Source organism: Echinococcus granulosus, assembly GCF_000524195.1.
Source record: "Echinococcus granulosus chromosome Unknown EG_S00030, whole genome shotgun sequence".
Classification (NCBI taxonomy): domain Eukaryota; kingdom Metazoa; phylum Platyhelminthes; class Cestoda; order Cyclophyllidea; family Taeniidae; genus Echinococcus; species Echinococcus granulosus.
Window position 1 is genome coordinate 340,037 of NW_020170410.1, and position 21,429 is coordinate 361,465.

At 39.8% G+C, this 21,429-nt stretch overlaps 4 protein-coding genes across 4 annotated transcripts in view; all 4 read right to left on the minus strand. All coding sequences in view use genetic code 11, as the record gives it.

Moving 5' to 3' along the window:
- Positions 1–5,483: 5,483 nt before the first annotated feature.
- EGR_04660 (Exocyst complex component 7) lies at positions 5,484–6,576 on the minus strand (the record flags this gene model as incomplete). The annotated part of the gene is made up of 5 exons (XM_024493909.1): positions 5,484–5,542; positions 6,065–6,179; positions 6,221–6,326; positions 6,367–6,451; positions 6,495–6,576. 5 exons carry the CDS (start codon positions 6,574–6,576, stop codon positions 5,484–5,486), a joined length of 447 nt encoding a protein of 148 aa, XP_024351662.1.
- A 2,112-nt stretch (positions 6,577–8,688) lies between these two features.
- Positions 8,689–11,667, minus strand: EGR_04661 (Glutathione S-transferase class-mu isozyme; the record flags this gene model as incomplete). The annotated part of the gene is made up of 3 exons (XM_024493910.1): positions 8,689–8,910; positions 9,509–9,631; positions 11,395–11,667. The coding sequence occupies 3 exons, from the start codon at positions 11,665–11,667 to the stop codon at positions 8,689–8,691; spliced, it is 618 nt and encodes a 205-aa protein (XP_024351663.1).
- A 1,680-nt stretch (positions 11,668–13,347) lies between these two features.
- EGR_04662 (hypothetical protein) lies at positions 13,348–15,394 on the minus strand (the record flags this gene model as incomplete). Its single annotated transcript, XM_024493911.1, has 4 exons — positions 13,348–13,394; positions 13,538–13,616; positions 15,086–15,244; positions 15,299–15,394. The coding sequence occupies 4 exons, from the start codon at positions 15,392–15,394 to the stop codon at positions 13,348–13,350; spliced, it is 381 nt and encodes a 126-aa protein (XP_024351664.1).
- A 2,108-nt stretch (positions 15,395–17,502) lies between these two features.
- The window catches only part of EGR_04663 (hypothetical protein), a gene marked incomplete at both ends in the record, with an annotated part of 10,470 nt that continues 6,543 nt past the window's right edge, over positions 17,503–21,429 (minus strand). The window contains 4 exons of the mRNA XM_024493912.1: positions 17,503–17,549; positions 18,406–18,605; positions 19,892–19,987; positions 20,948–21,063. Coding sequence (XP_024351665.1) covers positions 17,503–17,549; positions 18,406–18,605; positions 19,892–19,987; positions 20,948–21,063 — 459 coding nt within the window. The remainder of the gene's footprint in view (positions 17,550–18,405; positions 18,606–19,891; positions 19,988–20,947; positions 21,064–21,429) is intronic.

Genomic DNA, 21,429 nt, shown 5'->3' on the forward strand with positions numbered 1-21,429 from the left:
TTAGTGCTTTGTATTTGATGAACAAATAAAAAGTACGGACTTCAATTTGATTTACAGATATACTGTCCAAACGCGGATCGAGACATTTTAGGCTTCGAATTGACCGTAACGAGGTAGGGAAAAGTCGTCTCCGGTGTGATTCTTGCCTCTTCCCACGTCAGCGCCGTTCCAACCATGATTTCGTAGTCGACCAACTTCTCCAAGAACAGCAGTACCTTTAAGAAAGAAGAAGGAAATGAAATAGGAGCATAAACTCCTTTTTAATTGCCTTCAAACAACTCACGTTGGAGGTCAGCTCATGGACAGTGGCATCAGGAGGGACCTGTGAAGATCCAGTTCCAGGCTGAAGCTGCTGCAAAAAGGCGTCTAAAGTGACTTTTATCTGTGCCCGAAAGCGGTTCACAAGATCAGTCATCGGCTGAGACAAAGTGCTGACGATCTGAAGGCAATGAAAGTGATAAAAGGCAAGATATTAGGACAGTGATTAATAAAGATAGAAATGTCACCTTGAAGGTCTCCACGAAGGAGGGCGAGAGGTCGATGAAACGACGCATGATCGTCAGAAGCGAGACAAGCATGTAAAACTCGCCGCGTCCTATCACTCTACTCATAAGACGCACGTAGGACTATAAATGTAAAAAAGTTTAGTAAAAAGTAAGGCTCCACGATAATTCTTTTGCTGACCATATCATAAATCAATGTGACTCCATCTCCCAATCTAAGTATAGAGGATGTTCAACTCAAACAGGGACTTTTCGAAACCACATATTCATGCGGAGGATCACTTCCATCAACATCACTGAAACACTCATTTGTTGAGTAATTTCATTACAGGCTAGGATTGGATTACCGATTATCTGGGATAAGGCCCTGTAGGCGCCGCAATGGATGTTCACGGGAACGACTGTTGCGTGATGGGAACCACCATCATCAGGATCATCAATGACAGACGTACGGATGTCCTCAAAAATGTATACGCCTTTCAAACGGGTTACCTTGGCTAAGCATCCCATCACGGTAATGCACATGAATTCTTTTGTAGATACACGTATTTGGGGATTCGAGCTTCACAGTTTCTTTTGCGAGAAATTCGATCATCCCATCCACACTCTGATGCCGTTGCTTTCCATACTTATTGACAATGGCTAGACTGGTCCACTGCGTGTGAACACAGACGCTACTTACTACCTCGGGTGGTACCGCCGCAGTAGTGTCCCTTTTCTGAGCACGCCCGAGTAATTGCCGTTTTGACTTGAACGCCCATCGTAAGTCTGACCAGTTTTATGGGTTCAGTGGTCACAAAGTGACCGATTTGCTAGAAATATTAAAAAACTCATTTCATGGTTATTACTATGATGCGCCTTAAATTATGAGTTTCAGTTTCGAAGTGGAGTCTAGGCAACACGGTCGACTCAATACAATGAAGCATTTGGTTGGTGAAAGCGTTGATAATCAAGGATTGCTCTTTCGATAAAATTTAAACGTATAAAATCCACATAGATCGTATGTAAGGTAGCAATAAAGGAAGTGTCTCAAAGCCCGCCTCTCGCGAGGGCCTTTTCAACCATCAAAAGGATTAGACAGCTTGTTGAAGCACCACTAAGCAAGGCATATGGCCTGTTCTAGGGTCCAGATAGGCGTTATGGTCACCCATTTGTGCGTAATGAGGTCCAACTACACATGGTCTAATCCTCTTTCAAGGTAAACCTTTGATTTTAATAACCCTAGTCCTATTCGTAAATAATGTTCACATACTACTGAAGTTCAAAAAGGTCTGTTTGGAAGGCTGGTTCTAGAAAAATGAGCAAAATGCTTCTAAAGAAAAATTGTGCCGTGGACGGTGAAGACGTGCCCAAAATAAGCAATGGTGCAAAATACCAACTCTACAGCCTAAGGAAAACTAGTGAGGGAAAACTCACACTTGAAATTCATCGGGCTAGAACAATTATTTAGATCACAAACATCACTTGTGCGCAAAAAATCTACGGGAAGTTAACAAGTTAGGAAATTCTATGACTTGTGCACTTACTGAAGGAAATAACCAACCGCAACTGAATGAAGTCACTTCTTAAATAGCATGGTGACTAAAGACGGAAAATGGGGGTAATGGAAATGGTTGGATGAGGACTGCGTTGTGCAACATTGCCAACACCACGATCATTGAGGAGAAAGCACATCTTGTTACTTAATATGAGTGGAACTGAGATCCCACAGCACTACCTAATGAGATGCTTCTTTTGAATGGTTTATTTAACAGTCAAGGAATTGCAAAAAAAAGGGTGTAAAACATACCCCACCCTCGGTCATTAGATCGGCTAATGAGCTACGGCAGATGAGACTGTAGGCGAAATGCGCCTCATGGGAATTCACCGCCAGTTTCAAACGATCCAGCAAAAGTCTTTCGCGCTGAAATAACAGTAAAAGTAAACCCTAGTCATTAGTAAGTAACAAATCTCAAATAAATGCTACAATACCAACAGTTTGATTCGCATTGTGAATCACAGATCAACAGCCCTTCATTGATGGCCCGGCCTAGCCACACTGCTGTGTTGGTTCCACGACGGAAGACAGCAATGGCAAGATATCGTGGTGCCGGCGTAGACATTTTGAAACACAAGCGATTTGGATTGGAAATTCCCATTAATGATAGGAAAAAATTACTAATTTAAACAGTTCCGTTATTCTAACAATATTAGGTCGCGTAAAACGAATAAGCGGGAAGACTGAAGGAACTCGGCAATGAATCGGTCGAAAGTGACTCAAACTTCTCCGCTTATTTCGTACTACCCTGAGAATTAACCAGAGAGCCAAAAAATAGCGTTCAGTCAGCTTACAAATAATTTCTAATTCGGTCATTGGTCTACTCCCACCACTTCCGTTAGTTCATAAACTCAAAGAGAGAAAAGGGTGGACACGAGAGGGAGCAATCATACCTCAATCAAAATCAAAAAACCACTGAGACTGGTCGTATAGTGCTCTGAGTCCAAATCGTCTACATCCCGTATGTCGTTCGCCACTCCACGTCGAGAATTTGCTAAAAGTTACAAGGAAAATAATGCAAAAAGTGCAATTCCTAATTACTCCGCTGCTCTGGTTTTGGTTTAATTGGATATTGACACGCCATCAAGCACGATTTCTGATAGTCCCATCATTTCATTCAACCAACCGGACAGAGAATTTCCGTCATGACTGAGAAGATTCACTATTTTAGCACCCATTTGAACCAGTCTACCGAGACCAGCTCATCATAACATGGTGCTTTCGCACCACTTGCCTAATAAGTCGACTCCTCTTCCGATGCTAGCCTACGCATCTTTGCATAATCCAGTACTGTTAAAATTGCATTTCGTGCAGAATTTAGCTGAGGCTTTCGGCATGTTCTGACTTTCGTATTCAGAATTCAACAGAGTCGTCACAGTACAGAACCCATATTAACCTCTAGTGCTACCAGGACCATGGCAGGTGCAGTGTGATTAAACTCTTTTGGTGTGTATTTATGCCCCTTATTCAGTAGAAAAACCTCACCATTTGACTCCATTTCAATAAGAATAGCTGTGATTACGATCTGGTATGACGAATTTGCCCCATTGAGTAAAGGGGAATTAGTAAAATCCATTACAGGTTTTAAATTGCTTAAAACCGTAATTAAAAACTAGGGAGGATTAAGTAGGATGACGGGTTGCGGTTACTAATCAGACTACACCATCGTGCATCTCAAATACCATTGCGACGATATCAAAAGTTCGGAGTGCGTGTGGGTGTGTTTTGAAAGCCGGATTGCTACCGTTGGTAAAGGGATTTCCATAAGCCAACAGTACCAAAAATGGTTTATTTAGATTACATTTATATTGCTAGCCTTATCTCGCAATAAGACCTAATTCGACTGGCCTGTAGAGAGTGATGGTGCACAATCCAATGAAATAAGCGAAAAGGTCAGTATTTAGCTGAATAAAGCAAGTTTCACCTTGCAAACGGTAATATTCAATGACAAACCGATCGCTACCAGATGTGGAGGAAAGCAATATCAACTCTTCCGCGATGAGGTAATCACCCCTCATTTTTTTTAAAATCGTAGCACTTCCCGAATGAATAGTGCATCTTTTTGCATTGCCAATGTTCTGTTATAAAATTTTGAAAAATCTGATCTTTCAATACTTTTTCCATTACAGACTCTCCTGTCATGCTCACACTACACATGCCCATCAGAACAGACAGGGGCAGCCACAGGACAGGTGGGTACGAGCAATCAGTATAACTTTTACATTTTCCTAACGTAAGAGTGGCCAAAGGGTGGTTTAACTATTAACCAGTCATTGCATGGAAATAACTTAAAAATATCAAAGAAAGCTCAGCCTTTAACCGCAGGCACAGTTTAGGTAAAGTAGCCCTGAATCTCACTAAATGCCTGAGCAATAGAAGAATCTACCTAGATATCGGAGAACGGGGAAATAGTACAATAATTAAAAATCACATCAAACCGAGAGTCACACTAGCAGTTTGAACTAAAAATTCCCAGTTGAAATTTACTTAAGAGAAGGCACTTACCATCCCAGACAATTCCGACTGCTTTCAGACCTCTAAACAATAACAGCAGCAAAAAATCATAAATATTGGCCGAAAATGGTAGGCTTTATTGGTGCCAAGAGTGGCGGTCTTACCGACGTTTACCAGTCGTGGAGATGTTAAGCTGGCTGCTTGTCGAGCCAGGACGACCACGCTGAGAGGAGAAAAAGACGGAACCTTACATAAAGCTCCATGCCTCGCACACACACGCATACTCCTATCAACTTACTGGATTTTGTGCATTATTCTCCAGGGTCTTTTGGTATTCACGCAGTCTACAGTCGAATAAAAAAAGGGAATACTTTTAATTATTAGCACAAATAAGTAGTCCATGGGGTTTGATCTTCAATATGATGCCGAAAATTCAAGCTAGCAAAAGCCAACAATAGCTGCGCATAAACAAGCAAAACAACACAGGCAAACACATCACACAAGTAGTAGAAATTGGGATAGGTTCCTTTGGCTCTACGGCTGAATTACTGCTGTACTTCAGCATTGAGAAAGTGCATCACCACAATGGCCTGATTTATCTTTAGCTTAGCCTTTTGAATAACTTATTGTGAAAATATGAATAGTGAGCATACAGCCAATACAGCAACACCAACGTAAACTCTCGACAGTAAATAATTGCTGAAATGCAGGTTGGTTTTTTTGCGAAACCTGAATTCTATACTGACCGCAGTCTGACATAAAAGAGTACTTCAGCTCGCCATCGGACAGGCCGAAACAAATCCGCAAAACAAAAAAGACCAAAAGCTGGATTGTTCGTGCATGAATTAAGTGATCGTTGGAGGAAACTAAGCACAAAGCTTTCAATAAATCATGCATCATTAACTGACTCACTGGAGCACAAATTACACCAAGAGACTAACAGGTTTTACAGATATTGGGTAATTTCCCGTGAGGTGGAAAAAAAACACCTAATTACCCCCACCCAGTAAGTCTTTCTGTATAAACTTTGAGTAATCACTCTGCTTTTCTATTTAAAATATATTGGAACGGACTCACTATACGCAGCTAGATATGTCCTACTAACCAGTATAATATTCAAGAAGTAAAGCCTCACTTTTACACTACACATCCAAAGCAATATTAACAAACACCTACTTTACTAGAGTGACGCGCATTAAGTCCTTCCTGAACTCGCAGTACTGTGTCAAAGACGGGGGCAACTGGTAGCCTTCCGTTGAGGCCGAATCTGCGACGCCCGCACGGAACATTCGTGCCAAGTGATGATGCGACTTACGCTCCGCCTCAGTGGATGCCACTGCAGTCGAAGTGACCAGTGAAGTGGCCTTGCGTAGCCATGTAGAAATCTCCTGCAGATTGGAAATACACTCCTCGGAGATTGAGTCACACTCGAGGGAGACGGTTGAGGCCTCATCCGCTTTGGTGCCATCCAATGAGATCGCATCTATTAGGGGAAAGTGTGGACGTTAAAGCGCTTGATCTGAGCAATGGGTACTATTTGCTAAGTGTGGTCGAGGCAAAGATCTATTACCTTCTTTTTCTGCTAGCCTGTAAAGCACATCTGAGGGCATTGGAGTGAATGATTGGCTGAGTACGTCATCAAAATACTTGTGTAATGATTTCACCCCGTTGGATAGAAGAGTACTCTACATATTTTTTTACAAAATCCCGCAAACGATAGGCTTACGAGTCGTGTATACTCCAGATGTTCGGTATTATTCTGATTGAAATAAACGAGAGAGTCCTTAATACGATCCATTGCTTGCAGATAGTTTGTGAGGGATGCCGATGGCCTAAAATTTTACAAAAACTTAAAAAGAAACGGTCATTTACCCTTGAATGATAGTTTGTTCAACCTCACGTCCGGTTTTATAGAAGTTTTGCACATGAGATAAACCTTCAATGCAGCACTGAAGATCTGCGAAAAAAAACATTAAGGTAGGGTGCATGCACATGCATACTTTTAACTCGGGTTTGAAGCTGATCGACTTCCTTTTTCAGTGGTTCCATACCACTGCGAAAGTCTTTTGCGGCTTCTATCATCGCGGTGAGCTTTTCATCGGACTGTTTGGAGATTTCGACGAACTTATCCCGGATTGCGAGTATCTGACTTATTTGACTGGGGATCTATCAGATACACAAGGCATTTAATGCTTAAAGTAAAAATGAGATAGTAATAATAAAAAAATAACTTACATAATTCATTAGTGTAGTCATTGTGAAGATTTACCTTAACAAAGAGAACGCCAACGAAATATTTTTACTCTTAGAATAACGACCGATAAAAACAAACCTGATACTGTCCACATAAACCACTATACATAAGTACATGAATTAATATAATACGGCTCTATGTTAGCGGAAAGAAATGCTACAAAGACCAACCTAGGGTCTTTGTTTCAAATAATGTTAAATGAAAGATATTAGAATAATTTAAAAGACCGGATGCCTGCAATAAAAAACTTCACCAACAGGTCAAAATAGTAAGAGTAGTCAAAGAAAGTTATTAAAAAATACTGGACAGATAATACACAAGAGAATGGAGAAAACAGTCTTTCAGGTAAATGAGGAAACAACATATACCAGAGAGTTTCTTGTAACACAAACTTAACAGCGCTTAAGCCAACCAAACTGAAGGCTATGGGATATTTTCAAATGCAGGAAAAGGAAGCAATACATTTACGTATTCCGAGACATCGACTTGCCAATTGTGCATTTGGATCAAAAGTGGCCCAAAAGACCTCGGTTAGCCAATCAGAGATTGACCTTAAATACGAATGCACAAATTCAGCCCCACGAAATTGAAAAAATTAGGGCATTAGTAAAATTAGTAAACGGTCAAATTATCATTATTAGTTATCCCCAAATAATTTCCAACAGACGCTGCAGTTTTTATGGTTGTAAAGCCCTTTTTTGCATTACGCAGCCGAATTCTTCACCTGAATATTCTATATTACTGTTCTTCCCCATAAATTAAATCGCTTTACAATATTTAGGCAAACTTAATGTAAAGCGCAATTAAAGCGCCTTTTTACTTATCAATATTTTGATGTGGCCATATGTTGCAGCAACAAAGGCTTCAGTGAATTTGTAATAAACAATGTGTCATAAAAGCAGAAATTTGAATAAATTCCAGTAGGGCTACCATGCTGCTAGTACAGTAGCGCCCCGAGATGTCCTCTAATACGGAAAGAGGCATATTACTCAAAGAAATTATGCACACTTTTGACATGGAGAATGGATTGAACCACCTGGCCTGGCCCGGAGTCTAGCCCACCTGGAAAAGGTACAATTGGCCAGACCCAAGGTTATCCCTTACCAATACCGAGAGCTAAACATCCGCAATATGTAAAGACCGAAGTTTCTACGCAGTTCAACGTAGTCAAGCAAAACGTCAAATCACTACGCGCGTCACAAATTTAATTGATATTTTAAGTGAGTTGAACTTCTCCGCTTTTGAGTATAGCACTCCAAGTCTTACCCTAAGACACACTAAGTCACATTATAATAAAATGCGATCAATAGGCAGAAACTGCAGGGACTGTCTGAAGTTTGCTCTAGAGCGCAGAAGTACAAAGTCCTGGGACGGAAGAGCCCCATTTCCGAAACGCGCAGCAGGCAATCTCCGACCTTTTTCTATTGAGCTTTTGTTACTTCGGGCAAACTCGTAAAACATAGAAGCTGTGGTTACAGCAGCAGCTCGGAGCATAAAGAGAAATGATTGTTTTAGTGATAACACATTTTGATCGATTTAATTAAATCCTACCATTAGCAATTCCTTTGACCACTTTGGCATCCTGGATCCACCAGCCTACCTATTACTTAAATAAAACTACTACCTAACTTGATGTTGCTAACTTATCTTTCATTATGAGACTATTATCTGGTGCGATTACGAGTGATCTAATGATAGATTGAGAGTCACAAATTTCAAATCAGACATCTAGTATTAGTCAATCCGTGTATTGCCTGATCAGTGAGGGATTCTGGAAATCCTAATGAAGGCCATTTAGGAGAGCAAAATTAAGCCGAAATGTAGTGCATGATTACTATATTATAACCACTAATAGTTCGCATGACGGGATTCTGAGACTGACTGGATAAATCTAAACAAAGACATCCTATCAGTTATCTTTATAGACTGTTGTTTTAACCCTATATCTTTGTCCAACTGCGCGAGGCGGTGAATCTGGCAACTGGTTGATCGGTGTCAAGTAGGTGCTTTCGCCACTTCTGTAAATACGGGAATGGCGTAAGACATCCAGGTTTGTTAGCTCTAAGAAAATCCACCATGTCCAGAAGGTAGAAATCCGCAATCGTGATGATATCTGCAGCAGCGTAGCTACCCGGCGCCTCTTGCAGCATCTGATCGAGGTGCTAAAGCCAAATACATGTAGCGCAATTGGCTTCATCATTACTTTATCCATGCAATATATTCGATAAATTCAAGCTTTTTAAGGTGGATAAACAACTCTCTGGTGGGATTGTTTGGACATGTTTGACGATTGGTTTAGTGAAATGGAAAGGAGAACTAATCTCCACAAACTTGCTGGGTATGTAGCAAGTAACATGACTAAAAACATAGTCGAAAGAGTATTTTTATTCCATAATTTGGCCTGTTTTTTGGGTTTTGATTCTATTTTTTATGGTCAAATATCCCTCTGCAGTCATAAGTCAGTGGCTTTCGTAAATATTCTGTTTTAATGCGTTACCAAGCAAAATCACATGACCTACGTACCTAAGCCCCTATAGTGAATTTACCTGGTGGGACAGCACCGAAACTCCAGCAATATATTTTGCGAGCTACCTTCTTTTGAGTAATTGTGTTGAGTTTTAGATCAATTGATCATAACAACCCTTTAGGCTTTCACTAGTAAATCTTAACCGATAAATTTGAATTACAACGTTACATATCATGTGTAAATCAGAACGCAGTTGGATACAAAAGTTACTTTGTAGTCACCAAATTACTTACCTGAAGAACGACGGAGATCTTTTTGAATAACTCCTCCTTATATTCCTCGTGCTCTTTCTCATCTGAACCGTGAAATTTCTTATTTTTGTAGAAGTCCGCGAGAATTCTACCCGATTCCATAATCTACAACCAAACGGTAGAGGAATGATTTAGCCAATAAGCTTTATATGAGCGCAAAACCAGGATATATGACAATACTGCTGAATAAAGTATGAGTAGCTTCGAGGGAAGAAAACAATGAAATTGGTTTAAAAAAATCGCATATATTTTCAAACCTGATAGGTTAACCTACTCCTCTAAAACGTGTAAAAGTATTGTCCTATTTTCTCTTTAGATGTGTGGGGTTATTCTGGTCTCATAGTTTCATAATAAAAGCCGAGTATATATTTAACAAATTGAGTAAATGCATCTCAGTTGGCGGAAGAAATTCTAGCTGCTTACGCTTATCCAAGCGTAAATTCTTTGAATGCGATGAGTTTATGTAAAGTACTGGATAATGTGGTCACCTTCTGAGTCTTTCTTGCCTCAGTCTATAGACTAGTGGCGCTGAGCTCTGCTTGTGTCATTCGCGCCGCCAATCTCCCAACCTTTCCGTACTCCTAATTATAGAGCTACCCACAGAAGTCAACGGCTTATACTATCTGGAGGGGGTGTATTGCCGGCATTCTAATGTAATAATTCCAACTTTGTACCGAATCTGAATGGTATTTGTTGCATGGTCACGTGACATGAAGAAGAGTGCTTAACCACCAACCACCACCGGCTGAATATAGCAATGTTCTAGCAAACCTAGGCATCTTACAAACTAAAGAACTCGATTTCCCTGTTAACGAGAATAATGAACTGATGTGCTTATCGCACAACTTGGTGCCAGTTAATTGTCATAAGTCGTTAAGGATCACATGTCACATATGTGTGACGCTAGAAGCAAGCGTACCAAAATGATCCAATATTTGTAGAATATTAACACTTAGGTCTGATTTCTGACTTCGGTATAGCCTATTACGATTCATCCTACTGCCGACCTTAAAACTCTCATGTTGGTAGCTCATTTGTTAGACAAATCTCGAGGTTAAAACAGGACTTTACATATAATTAATAATATTTTAAGCATTCACAAATAATGCAAACAAATGTTTTATCACTTTGCTACCATGGCTAATTCAAAAGTAAGATACAATTTAGCTTTCTCCGCGTATGGCTCTATTAAAATTGTTATCACAACAACTTGAAGAATAAATGCAAAGCAAGAAACCATGAATTACTGATGATGCCTCTCCACAATGGTGGAAGAGCCTTTGGACAAATCTGAAGCCTAAGTAATATGCAGTAAACCATATCCCACAATGTGGATCAAAATGGGTGAAATTCAAATCAGATATCGCCTCGCTATGGAGGGAATTTCATCCCATCACCTTGTTGTCTGACTCCCAGCCCATATTATTTAGCTTGACTGCAGAACGCAGAGATGATTGGCCAACACAGGAGAGTAAACACAAAGATCAGTAAAGATAATTAAAAGACCATTTGAGAAGATGAAATTTGTTTTGATATGACTGAAGGAATTAAAGGACCCATTTTGGAGTTCCATACTTAGTCTTCCAGGTTAGTGACACTGGACTCTGCTTATTTCCCATATTTTACTACTCCCGCCGTCCTTCCATGTGCTAATAAGAGAGGCACTTTCTAACCCGTAGGCTTAGCAACGCCTTTAAGGATAAATTGGGACAATAAATTAATTAGTCAACCATGCTTATTGCCTCATATTTTGAGGATGGCGAAACGAAGCCAGAGGGCGTTTACGAATGCATTCTAGGAAAACAACCTGTTTAAAATGAACCACTAACATTGCACTAACTTTTAAAATCACTAAACCAATCAGTTACCTTTCCAATAATGCGATCGCAATGGTACATCTCCATATCATTGCGACCCAGAAGGTTATACTGCTGCCCCAGACACCTCAGGATGGCTGAAGCCTCTGTCATCCATTGCAGTTGACCGTCACGATGTTGGATGCGGAGTGCGGGCACTCGAAAGGTGATAATCTCCTCCCGCTTTAGTTGCCAATCCTTAGTCTTGATTGGCTCGTCAATGTACTTGAAATTCTGATGCTCCAGGATTAATTTGATTGGGCCCGCGTGGGGACATTTCGACATGTGGTAAAACTTTGGCGCGAGATTTAAAATGGAGTTGTAAGTGAAAAAAAATAAGTGAACAAAAAAAATTTAAACCCATTTTTAAACATCAAATGTTGAGCAGATTTTACAACTCCCACCTAATAAAAAGAATTAGAAGGAAATTGAATGCCAATACTTAAATACTATTGGCAAGTTTTAGCGTTGCACGTGTTGGCAAATTGAGAACAATTTTAAGGAGCCCAAATGTGCTGTCTTATTTGTGAATTGGGATTTCTTCATTCTTTTTGAAGTCATAATCTCAAATGCACACCATAAACCAGACCAAAAATACCAGGATTTTTTCAATGATTCCAACTTGGCCAGATAATTTCACCTACTTTTGAAGTCTTGGATAATTTTGTTTCCGGTGCGTAAGGGTCTATCCGGTAGCATTGGTGCCAAATTTTAAGTGCTCTTACCGAAATGGCTCAAAATGTGTGTGCTTTGATGTCTATAGGCTAGTAAATTGCCACTGTTGTCAAAATATCCAGGGGAAATTTGAAGAAGACGTCATACTTAGTGACATACTGGCAACTCAACTTTTTTCTTATATTCAATTTCCTAAAATTTTGATTTTCGCGAAGTTCTACCGGATGCTTTGCAGTTAGAGTTACCAGTCGGATGGGCCATGTAGAGATTGCCAAAGGAAGTTTAAACAAGGGGCACCACTTTAAACAATAAGAGATCGCGAAAGTTGCACTACTGAATGCCTCCACGATTTTAGCTTTTACTTTCCCATCAAATATGTATCTTTTCAAGCGTAAACACTCAATGAAAAAGGTTTTTTGCCAACAGCACTTCTCCTGCTTCAGCGCTCACTCCAAATGGACTTTTCCTTGTCAACAACGCGGAAGCTAAGTTGAGCATTTCAAAAAGTAACTTCTGAGGGAGCACTGTTTTCTTCTAACACTATGGAAGCAAATACACCGTAGGCTGGAGGAGATCTCGTCAGAGGATTGTGGAATTGGTGGTATCGCCTACGATTGTGTCACTATCGGCGGCTTTGTGAATTAAAATATGCAAATCCAGGCTTAGATCACGTGACGGTCCCCAAAATAATCCACTCGTCCAAGGAACTCTGTATTGGCAACGACGTTACCATAGCGCTAACTACATGAGTTTAGTTTACTCTGCGATTCACCACGAAATATTAGCGTCAGTTTTTACATTTGGTCTAATTAAACATCACCCCTTCTGGGAATTGCAGAGGAAATCAATCCTAATGCAGAAGTTTTTTAGTCCAACTTTTATTATATGCATTTTGCTGTAAAACACACACTTTATGACTCTTAAATCAGTGAAGTGGACAGTCGGTACGGTTTAAAATGCAAAATCATATATTCTCTGACTTACCCCAATTAATTTTGGAAGTCAAATCAATTAAAGAAAATTTACGAATTCTGTTCAATGCAAATTACCGAAATTTGTCACTTTTCATCTTCGCATCTTTAAACAGAACATCATCAAGGCACTAATGATTTTTAGGTATTTTTGGCAGAATAATTGCCCTCAGAGGAAAAATTATTCTAAAATCTAAAAGAAGGTGGTTCCCTAGTTCAGGGAAGCTGGAATAACAAACCTCAAACGATGTTAATAATGCTACCAAATCCCGAGATTTTCATTTTAAAAAGGCAAGGCTAGTTGTTCGTGGGAACCACTTTAAACTGCGGCCACTGACCCATTTTTATCAAGAGCCATAAGTAGCCCTAAAAATGAGGTAAAATTAAACAACCTTTAATTTTCCAGACCCTATCAACTTTAGGAAATAAACTGAAACTAAACACCTCATAAATTGAACAACTTGGAGGTAAGTTATTGCCGCAAAATGGTAATGCCCCGCTTAACTTACTGTAATCGTAGAATCCTCCAGTCTTGCCATGGCGAGGTTGCAAAAAAGACGGCTCACCGAATTGATTACACAATGCTAACTACCCTGAAATGAAGAAGCACACACCCGCCAACCAATCAAAGGCTTCGAATGAGCACCATGCAAACACACTTATGTCATGATCAGTCACGGATGTGACAAGTGAGTGAGGGTAGTTCTCTTTACCTCATTTAGAGCGCCTGAACTCTTCGTTATATCTTCATGGTAAAATGTGCTGTCGGGCTAATCACACAGTTTATTTGCTGAGCAAATAAATCCACAGTACTCCTACCGGTGTTTAATTATTGATATAACATGACTTGAGCATGACAAGCTGTTATACTACAAGAGATTCCATGAGTTTTGCTGCATAGCATTGTTGAATACAAGTGTCGAAACATTCGAGAAATGCTGGGTTATTTATGGGTTCAATTCCTGTCCTGGGATTGAAACAAACTCATTTGCCTTCGTTTTACCTTGTAATCTTTGTGGAATCGTTGAGCCCCGAGCTCTTAGCTGAGTTGCAATGGCTTCCATTAATTGGCAAATCTTTTGTCTGACAATGCTTGGGATGTCCCCGATAAGCTTGACAGTTCTGCCAGTTACTAATCAATAAGCAAGATTTTGCATTCTCCTTTAGCCATAAAGGGACTCTTTATGGCAGTGGAAAGAGGGATCTAATAAGAGTTGGACGTGAAGTTCGGGCTCTCGAAAGGCGAAGAAAATGTCTTTAAAACTTCTCAAACTAAGTAAATTTCGCTCCCTTAGAATCTACGACTTTCGAGCTTGGTTTCTGCTTCTCTGTCTCAATTAGGGTCAACTTTGCCCACTGAGATCACCGGATTATGGAGGATCCACGTGATGCATTGTTTCCAGATTTCATTGAGCCATTAAAAATAGGAAACTATGCAGTTGCGATGTTTCCGCCGTTCTCACATTTGACTGGCCTCTGGACCAATAGACGTCTAAAACAAGCACTTTAGCCTTCTCTATGGCAGCTTTAATTATCATCTTTCTATTGTCTCCCTTTCTTACGAAAACAACTCACATCTTTAAATTATTTTGGCCGTACTGACAACACTAAACCTCAACAAATGACTTAAAAGAGCTGAGGCTAAGGTGAGAATGAAGGATTAAAAGACAAGGTGGCTTGTCGTCCTGACCACTTGACCCCAAACGACGAAGAGCAGGTTCTGCAAAATGAATAAAAAACAGCAGAAGTGTTAATTAATGACTTGATTAGATTGTATAATATTCTAAATGAGCAACTTTTGCTAATAAGTGTCCCAATCAAAACTGCTTTTCTGCATCAAAAACGGGGAGCAGTGATAAGACGCGCCCCCACGAGCCAATCAGCAAGCTCCGGCTACGTGCTGTCCAACAAAACACCGCGTGAACAATTTGCCTCATTAACTGCGCACATATACACCCACGTATGTCTATTAATTCTGCCGCTCCACCTCCACCACGTCTACCGGACCATGAAACCATGTGGAACGGAGCTGACCTCGCTCGGACTCCAAATCTCACAGGGCAAATAGCGAGACGAGTCACCTTCAAGGAGACGGTAATCGTAAGGGAGCCAAAGACGGTCTTTCGGCGTTCGCCTGTCCAACGAGGCAGGCAATGGCGCTCCTCCTCCCCTTCCCTATCCTCCATCTCTTCTCGTGGATCCTCCCCCTCTTTTTCCTACAGCTGTCGTCATGATTCCTCGACTGCGTCGTCCGAATCTTCCACTTATACCTCACCTTCCTCGTCCACAGCGACGTTTTGGTCCTCCTCAGACACCACATCAGTAGATTCCGACTCATGGGAGGGCGAATTTAGGATGTTTGACATCCTGAAACATTCTGTTTCATGGGATGTGTCAAGTAAGTTCATCTTTTATAGGCTTATTCAAAAAACCCATCACTTCAAGTAAACCTTCGACAGCTTGATAAATTTATTATCAAATAAATGCTCGATCCTTCAAAAATCGTCTATTAATTAATGCTTGGTTTAAACGGAGTGTCTTATATGAAATTTGGTTTCTTTTAATCCCATTAAGCGAATTTTAAAACAATTTACCACTCTACTCACAGCTAATGTCAACTTTAAGGCACTTTTGCCTTTTATATAAATTATTTATTTCCTTGGCTTATTTTTAAGTGAAAAGTTGGGGAATTTAATTAAGCCTTTTTAATTTGTGCAATAGAGGAATTAAAGCTAATTCCTAGTTCCCATTCTGAGTTAATGTGAGTTAAATCTGTGACGATTATGCGAAATCCCGTTCATTTTCACTTCTATAGCAAACAATTGTTCCGAGGCTACTTCTGAAATTAATACGGTACAAAAAACTAGCTGCATGATGTCCAAAACAAACATTGTCCTATCTATTAAGCGAATTCAATAGCAGTGCCATGCTACTGAAATAAGTAGCACTTTCTGTTTAGTTGAATACAAAATGAGCAAGATCTAAAATTTTTAATTTTGCCTGGTCCTTCTCAAAACTAATTATAGAAAGGGTTTTGCAAGAAAGCCACATCAAAGGTTACGGATTTTTTCGGAGTGACATTGTGCTCTTCCTCTTTGAGGATTCCCGTGCTCTAAATAAATAAGCCATTCCCAAATCAAAGCAGTCATCTTTTCGGTGTTTAGGTATTAACCAACACCGATGACTCAGGGAAATGCCTTTACAGTTTGAGACTCAAATTTGTATGCTCAATTGGCGATTTTTTTTGGCTGGGCGGCTCTCATGTACTTAGACATTATTAACAGTTGATTTCCCGGGACAGGCGTCGGCCTTTTATCATCTGTGTAAGCATGACAGCGGAAGCCCATTTCCGATACGCATTTCCACCTACTCCGTTATGCAAATTTTCAGCTCCACCTGATTCAAGAGTAATTTGCGCTTTGTCCTCGGGCGACTCCATCAGGCACCTTTTTATGACTCCTCATAAAACTTGCGACAGGAAGATGATATTTCAGCACAATTTTGCTCCGTTTCTGGCAGATTTTCAAATTTTAAATAGATGATGAAATTTGGCACTCCGTTTATCCATTTTCTTATTTTACTTTATCACCATAAATCGTCACACATCTCCTCTTGGTTCATCTCATAAGTAATGGTGAGTGATTTACACATTGGATGAATGCACCAGTCAATCAGAAGTAATCTCTGTAGTAGTACCAAAAGTCGTATTATAAATCACTCTCAGGTCGGCTATGGAGGAAGAAAAAGATAAGGTATTCCCCTATGCTTCTTCTGTCGGGAACCTAGGCGCAGCACTTCCCGTGTTTTTTTCCTTTATTTGACTCCCCACAGGCAGTATTCTTGATATTTATGTAGTCTCAGCATTGTGGTCCAATTCAAGCGTAAAATGTATGACTAATGCTTATGCTCAATCAGGACTTCCAATTTCGCATATTTTGCGACAGTAGTAGGTTTAGTAGAACGCCCTTTTACTTAACTGCTAGCACACATTTTGCGGACCTAGTGATAGCGCGTGCATGACGAATGCAAGGCTAGGTTGAAAATTCGCATAATGACAACTTAAAACCGTGAAGATCTCATCCACCTGGCAGTGATCAGACGCTCGGCCAAAGTATGGTGCTAGAGCCCTTTAAGATATCCATACACGTGTCAATGACAAACTCGACCCACAGCGGTCACTCCGATAGGCATTCGTCCAGTGCGTGGAACGCTTGAGCAAGTCGTTGTCAACATGTCGTGAAACTACACCAGGGCACGGCGGACAAAGCCATCCATGAAGATATGCAATTTAAGAATTTATTGCGTAGGCTCTCCTGGGATAATTGGATAGGTTAATAAATATCTAGATACTAAAGAGTTCCGGGTATTAGTTGAGCGCTGGGTTAAACACATTAATGCTGCTGCAGGAGACTATGCAGAGAAACCAAAACGGCTTTTACTTCCCCATGGTTGTGGTTTTTAATCTTTCATGAACTTAAGGATCTCGATTAGACTTAAATTCATCTCGTAAATGAGACAAATCTGAGACAAATGCAAAATAAATTTTTATGTTTAAATGAATTTCATAAGGTTAATTTTTAACAAGGATGATAAATTAGCTTGTTTTTTTCAAACTTCCCTGTATCAAAAAAAGGAATTTCATTGCGGCTTAGACCAATAATTAAGCAACTTTTCTTAATTAGTGATTAAGATAATCGGAGGAAACATTCAATGAGTTTTATTACCTGCTCCGCCTGGTCTTTAATTTATCAGCTCCTCAGTGTCATTTAAGTATGGAATAACATAGACTGCAAAAAAGATGTGCGTTAAATACATCATGCCTTATCAAGCCGACGCGCATTCTCGGTTTAATTAATTACGACCCTGTACATTAAATATTCATTGATCCAATTATTGCATACAGATACAAATACAACAACGCAGTAAGTAAAATCGCATTACGTCTTAACTTCTTCGGAGAAGGTAGCTTTGCCTAAAAGAACTTCATTGCATGTCAAATATTTTAGAAGAAAATGACCCTTCCAAATGGCCCAATCCAGAGTTGCAAGAATTAATAGATTGGAATTCGAAAAAGTAGGCACCATTTTCATGAAAACAAACGCAAAGCAATAAATCCGTGTAAATGATTTTTTTAAGGAAAGATAATTCCCCATGTCGACTTTCCTAGCCTTGATGCAAAAATTCGGCCAAAATGTTCCGGAATATATGAGCTTCACCCAAATGTGTGTTGAAAATATGTCATTTATTCATTTAAGCTCGCCATCCATTCAATGCGATTGCTATGTTAATGGTGCCAATTTAAAAATGAGAACTACTAATTATTTGTTTTATGTGGCCAAATCGAATGCACGAAGGTCGGCTGCTAAAGTGACCTTACAATGGGAATGCAATTGTTCTAACGCGATGTGATGGTAATGAAAATAGTGTATCTTAGTATAAAATGTAGTTTCACCGTAATCGTCGTTTTCTTTTCCTCCGCTACTTATCAGGACACCAAATTTGTTTTTTGGCTTTCTACCATATCTCAATTCTGACTCATAGCCGGTATCACTAAAAGATATCGTCATTTGAAGACCTCTTTTTTGGCAAGATAAATTGAACAAAGAAAAGGACGCAATAACAGGACACTTTAACATTGTTTTCAGAATTTGGATTAAAGTGTGGGCGGGGATGCATTATTGTTACTCTGAAGAAGACAAAATGTACCTAGAGGAAGAAATTCAGCTCTTGTATTTCATTACAATGTTTTTAACGCCTGTATAATCCGAGAAGTTAACATTGTGGTTTTGAGCGCACGCACATCTAATGCCCCAATAAAAGCCACAAACAAATGAAATTTTCTTGAGTTAGGGAATTCTAAAGGATGCTAATTTTCCGGAGCAGATTAAAAAATCAGCCAGTGGGGTTGCACGATCTCTTTGGAAACTTTCCCATCGATCTCAAATAGTAGCTTTGATCTTAGCTAACCTTTTATTATATCCAAGCAGATTGTTCGACTTACAGAACAATTATCCCGTAATCATTTTCAGTTCAGGCAGTTCCCATATTTTCTTTGCCTAGCTGTCGAGACGCTTCATTGTATCTTGAAAATCACAATGTTTGTATACCTAATGTTCTCTGCACACTACCGTCCGATTCTTTGAGGACCTTAGTCCCTTTACATGGCACGAATATTTTCTGTTCAATTTTAAGTAATTGAATTAGCTTGATCCTTTTTTCAATCCTTTGATTTCACTTCCTATAATTACTTTTTGATATGCCCTTTACGGAACACAACAGAGTTCTGCGACATGCATCAAACAAAGAAGCATCGGATGATAAATCATCTCAGAGACTATTGTCTCGCCTCGTTGTCATCGCGTAAAGTTAAGCCATTTTTTGTCGCATAATATTTTTGCTGAAGATTAAAAAGGCTAGTTAATCGAGGCGTCATGGCACAACCCGTCTAACCGCTTGGTAATTATTTAGGGAAATAATAAAGTCTCAGTGATGCCTTTGCGTCAAACAACTGTTACTCCACTCAAAGAGGAAAAAAGTAAACACATAGACCGGATTAAATTGCTACATAATTCTCAACTATACTGGCGCGTACGATGAACGAATTTATTTGAACATCGCCATTGCGCGGTAATTGGCGTGACCGAACCCTTCAAATTTGTCCTGACAAAGCATTGTTGATAAAGGTACATAGATAGGTAGTTTTAACAGCACATACTAAGGTGTTAGGTGGATTACTTAAGCTTGTACTAATTAACTTCCACAACTAATCCCACTACGGGACAGGAGCATCCACTAGCGACAGAAAAGGTGGATGCGCACAGGATGCTTAATGCTACTTGCAGGTTCCTTTTGCTTCCTCACACCTGGCTGAATAAAGACGGCTATTTATCAAAGGAAACCTGCGCATAAATCGTCCTTCATTTTTTAAAACCTGAAAAAGAGTCTCCTTCAGTGAACTCCTAAAGCAGATGAAATTATCAGTTTGAGAGTTATTATCTCTTACGAATAATTTGTCGCACCATTGGAGTATAAAACAAATTATCTGAAGTAAATACAATTAATTTCCATAAAAGAAGCAATAGTTAATTCTTTTGGACTGAAAAATGCATTTAAGGGACGCTAATACCAGTTTAACGTTTAATCGTGCATTCAACGGCGCTTAAGTGTTGATATGGATAATCGAAGAATGAGATTGTTTAAAAAATAGCATTTCCAGTATTTTATGAAGACGAAAGCAGTCATAACATTGGGACAAGAAATGTGTTGCCGTCATGCGGAGGGGCCGTGGGCTTTTGGCATGGTTTGGAGGCCAAATTGCTATCGTGAAAGTATGATAGTGGAGCTTTCTAGGCCTGCATAACATCAAATCGTGGTATAAAGGTTATCCAGTGTTAATATAGGTAACAAAGGAAAATGGCACTCCAAGTCTCTTCTGAAGTCGAAAGACGGCATGATACTAAAGCAGAAAATGGCCAGGGACTACTGACATGGCCAGACGGCCATACCGCTGCAGCGGGAGGATAATGGCTTTGCTATCAGTGTAGGTGCAACCAAAAGGACGCGATAAACAAATAATTAAAGTATTTGGTTGAGAAGCCTTCAATTTATTCCAGGTTACGTCTATTAAACTGCTTCATCAGTGACTATCCCATATTCCGGTTCGACTTTTCGCAAAGGCTTTGTTCATGTTATCGCGGATCACAAAGCGATCCACCCTAGATCGTCAGGTTGGCTTGCAGTTTACTCAACGGAGTTTTGAGTCTCAATAGGCGGGGTAAAGGACAATATTTAACCACTGTACCTACCTCGAATTGAGCAGCCGAAATTTGGGATCCGTGTGTCATATTGTATATAACCATAAACCGAAGTTTTCTAGGTCACGTATTCTAGTGCTTAGGTTTTTCTTTTCTTTTTTTCACCTTAAAAATGCCAAAGTCACTCGAATGGTTGCTTGTTTTTCACCTTTCTTCCTTCCCCTTGCATGCCCGATTGGTGATGATGATTGTTGATTCACTAAAATATTGTAACTTTTTTCCTAGTGATTCACCACGCTTGAAATGAACTGGTCAGGTTGATTTGCATTAAGCCGCGTCATTTTTAATGCAGTTTTATGTCATCGCTTAAATGCATAAGATGCTTTAGACATTCTTTAAAATATCCTTTACGTCATCGAATAGATACTGGAGGGGACCAGCCAATCAAATTACACCAACCTTTGCCCAGCTTAAAAATGGCATTACAACTATTCAAGGCAAATTCCCTGTATTTCAACTATAGGGGCTCCAATAACAGGCGTCAACAATAACTTGATCGTACTACAGCAAGTATACTACTACAAAGATCAGAAGTAGTATGATCAGTAACACTTTCGGCCTTTTATCCCTGGGTCAGGCGGGCAGGG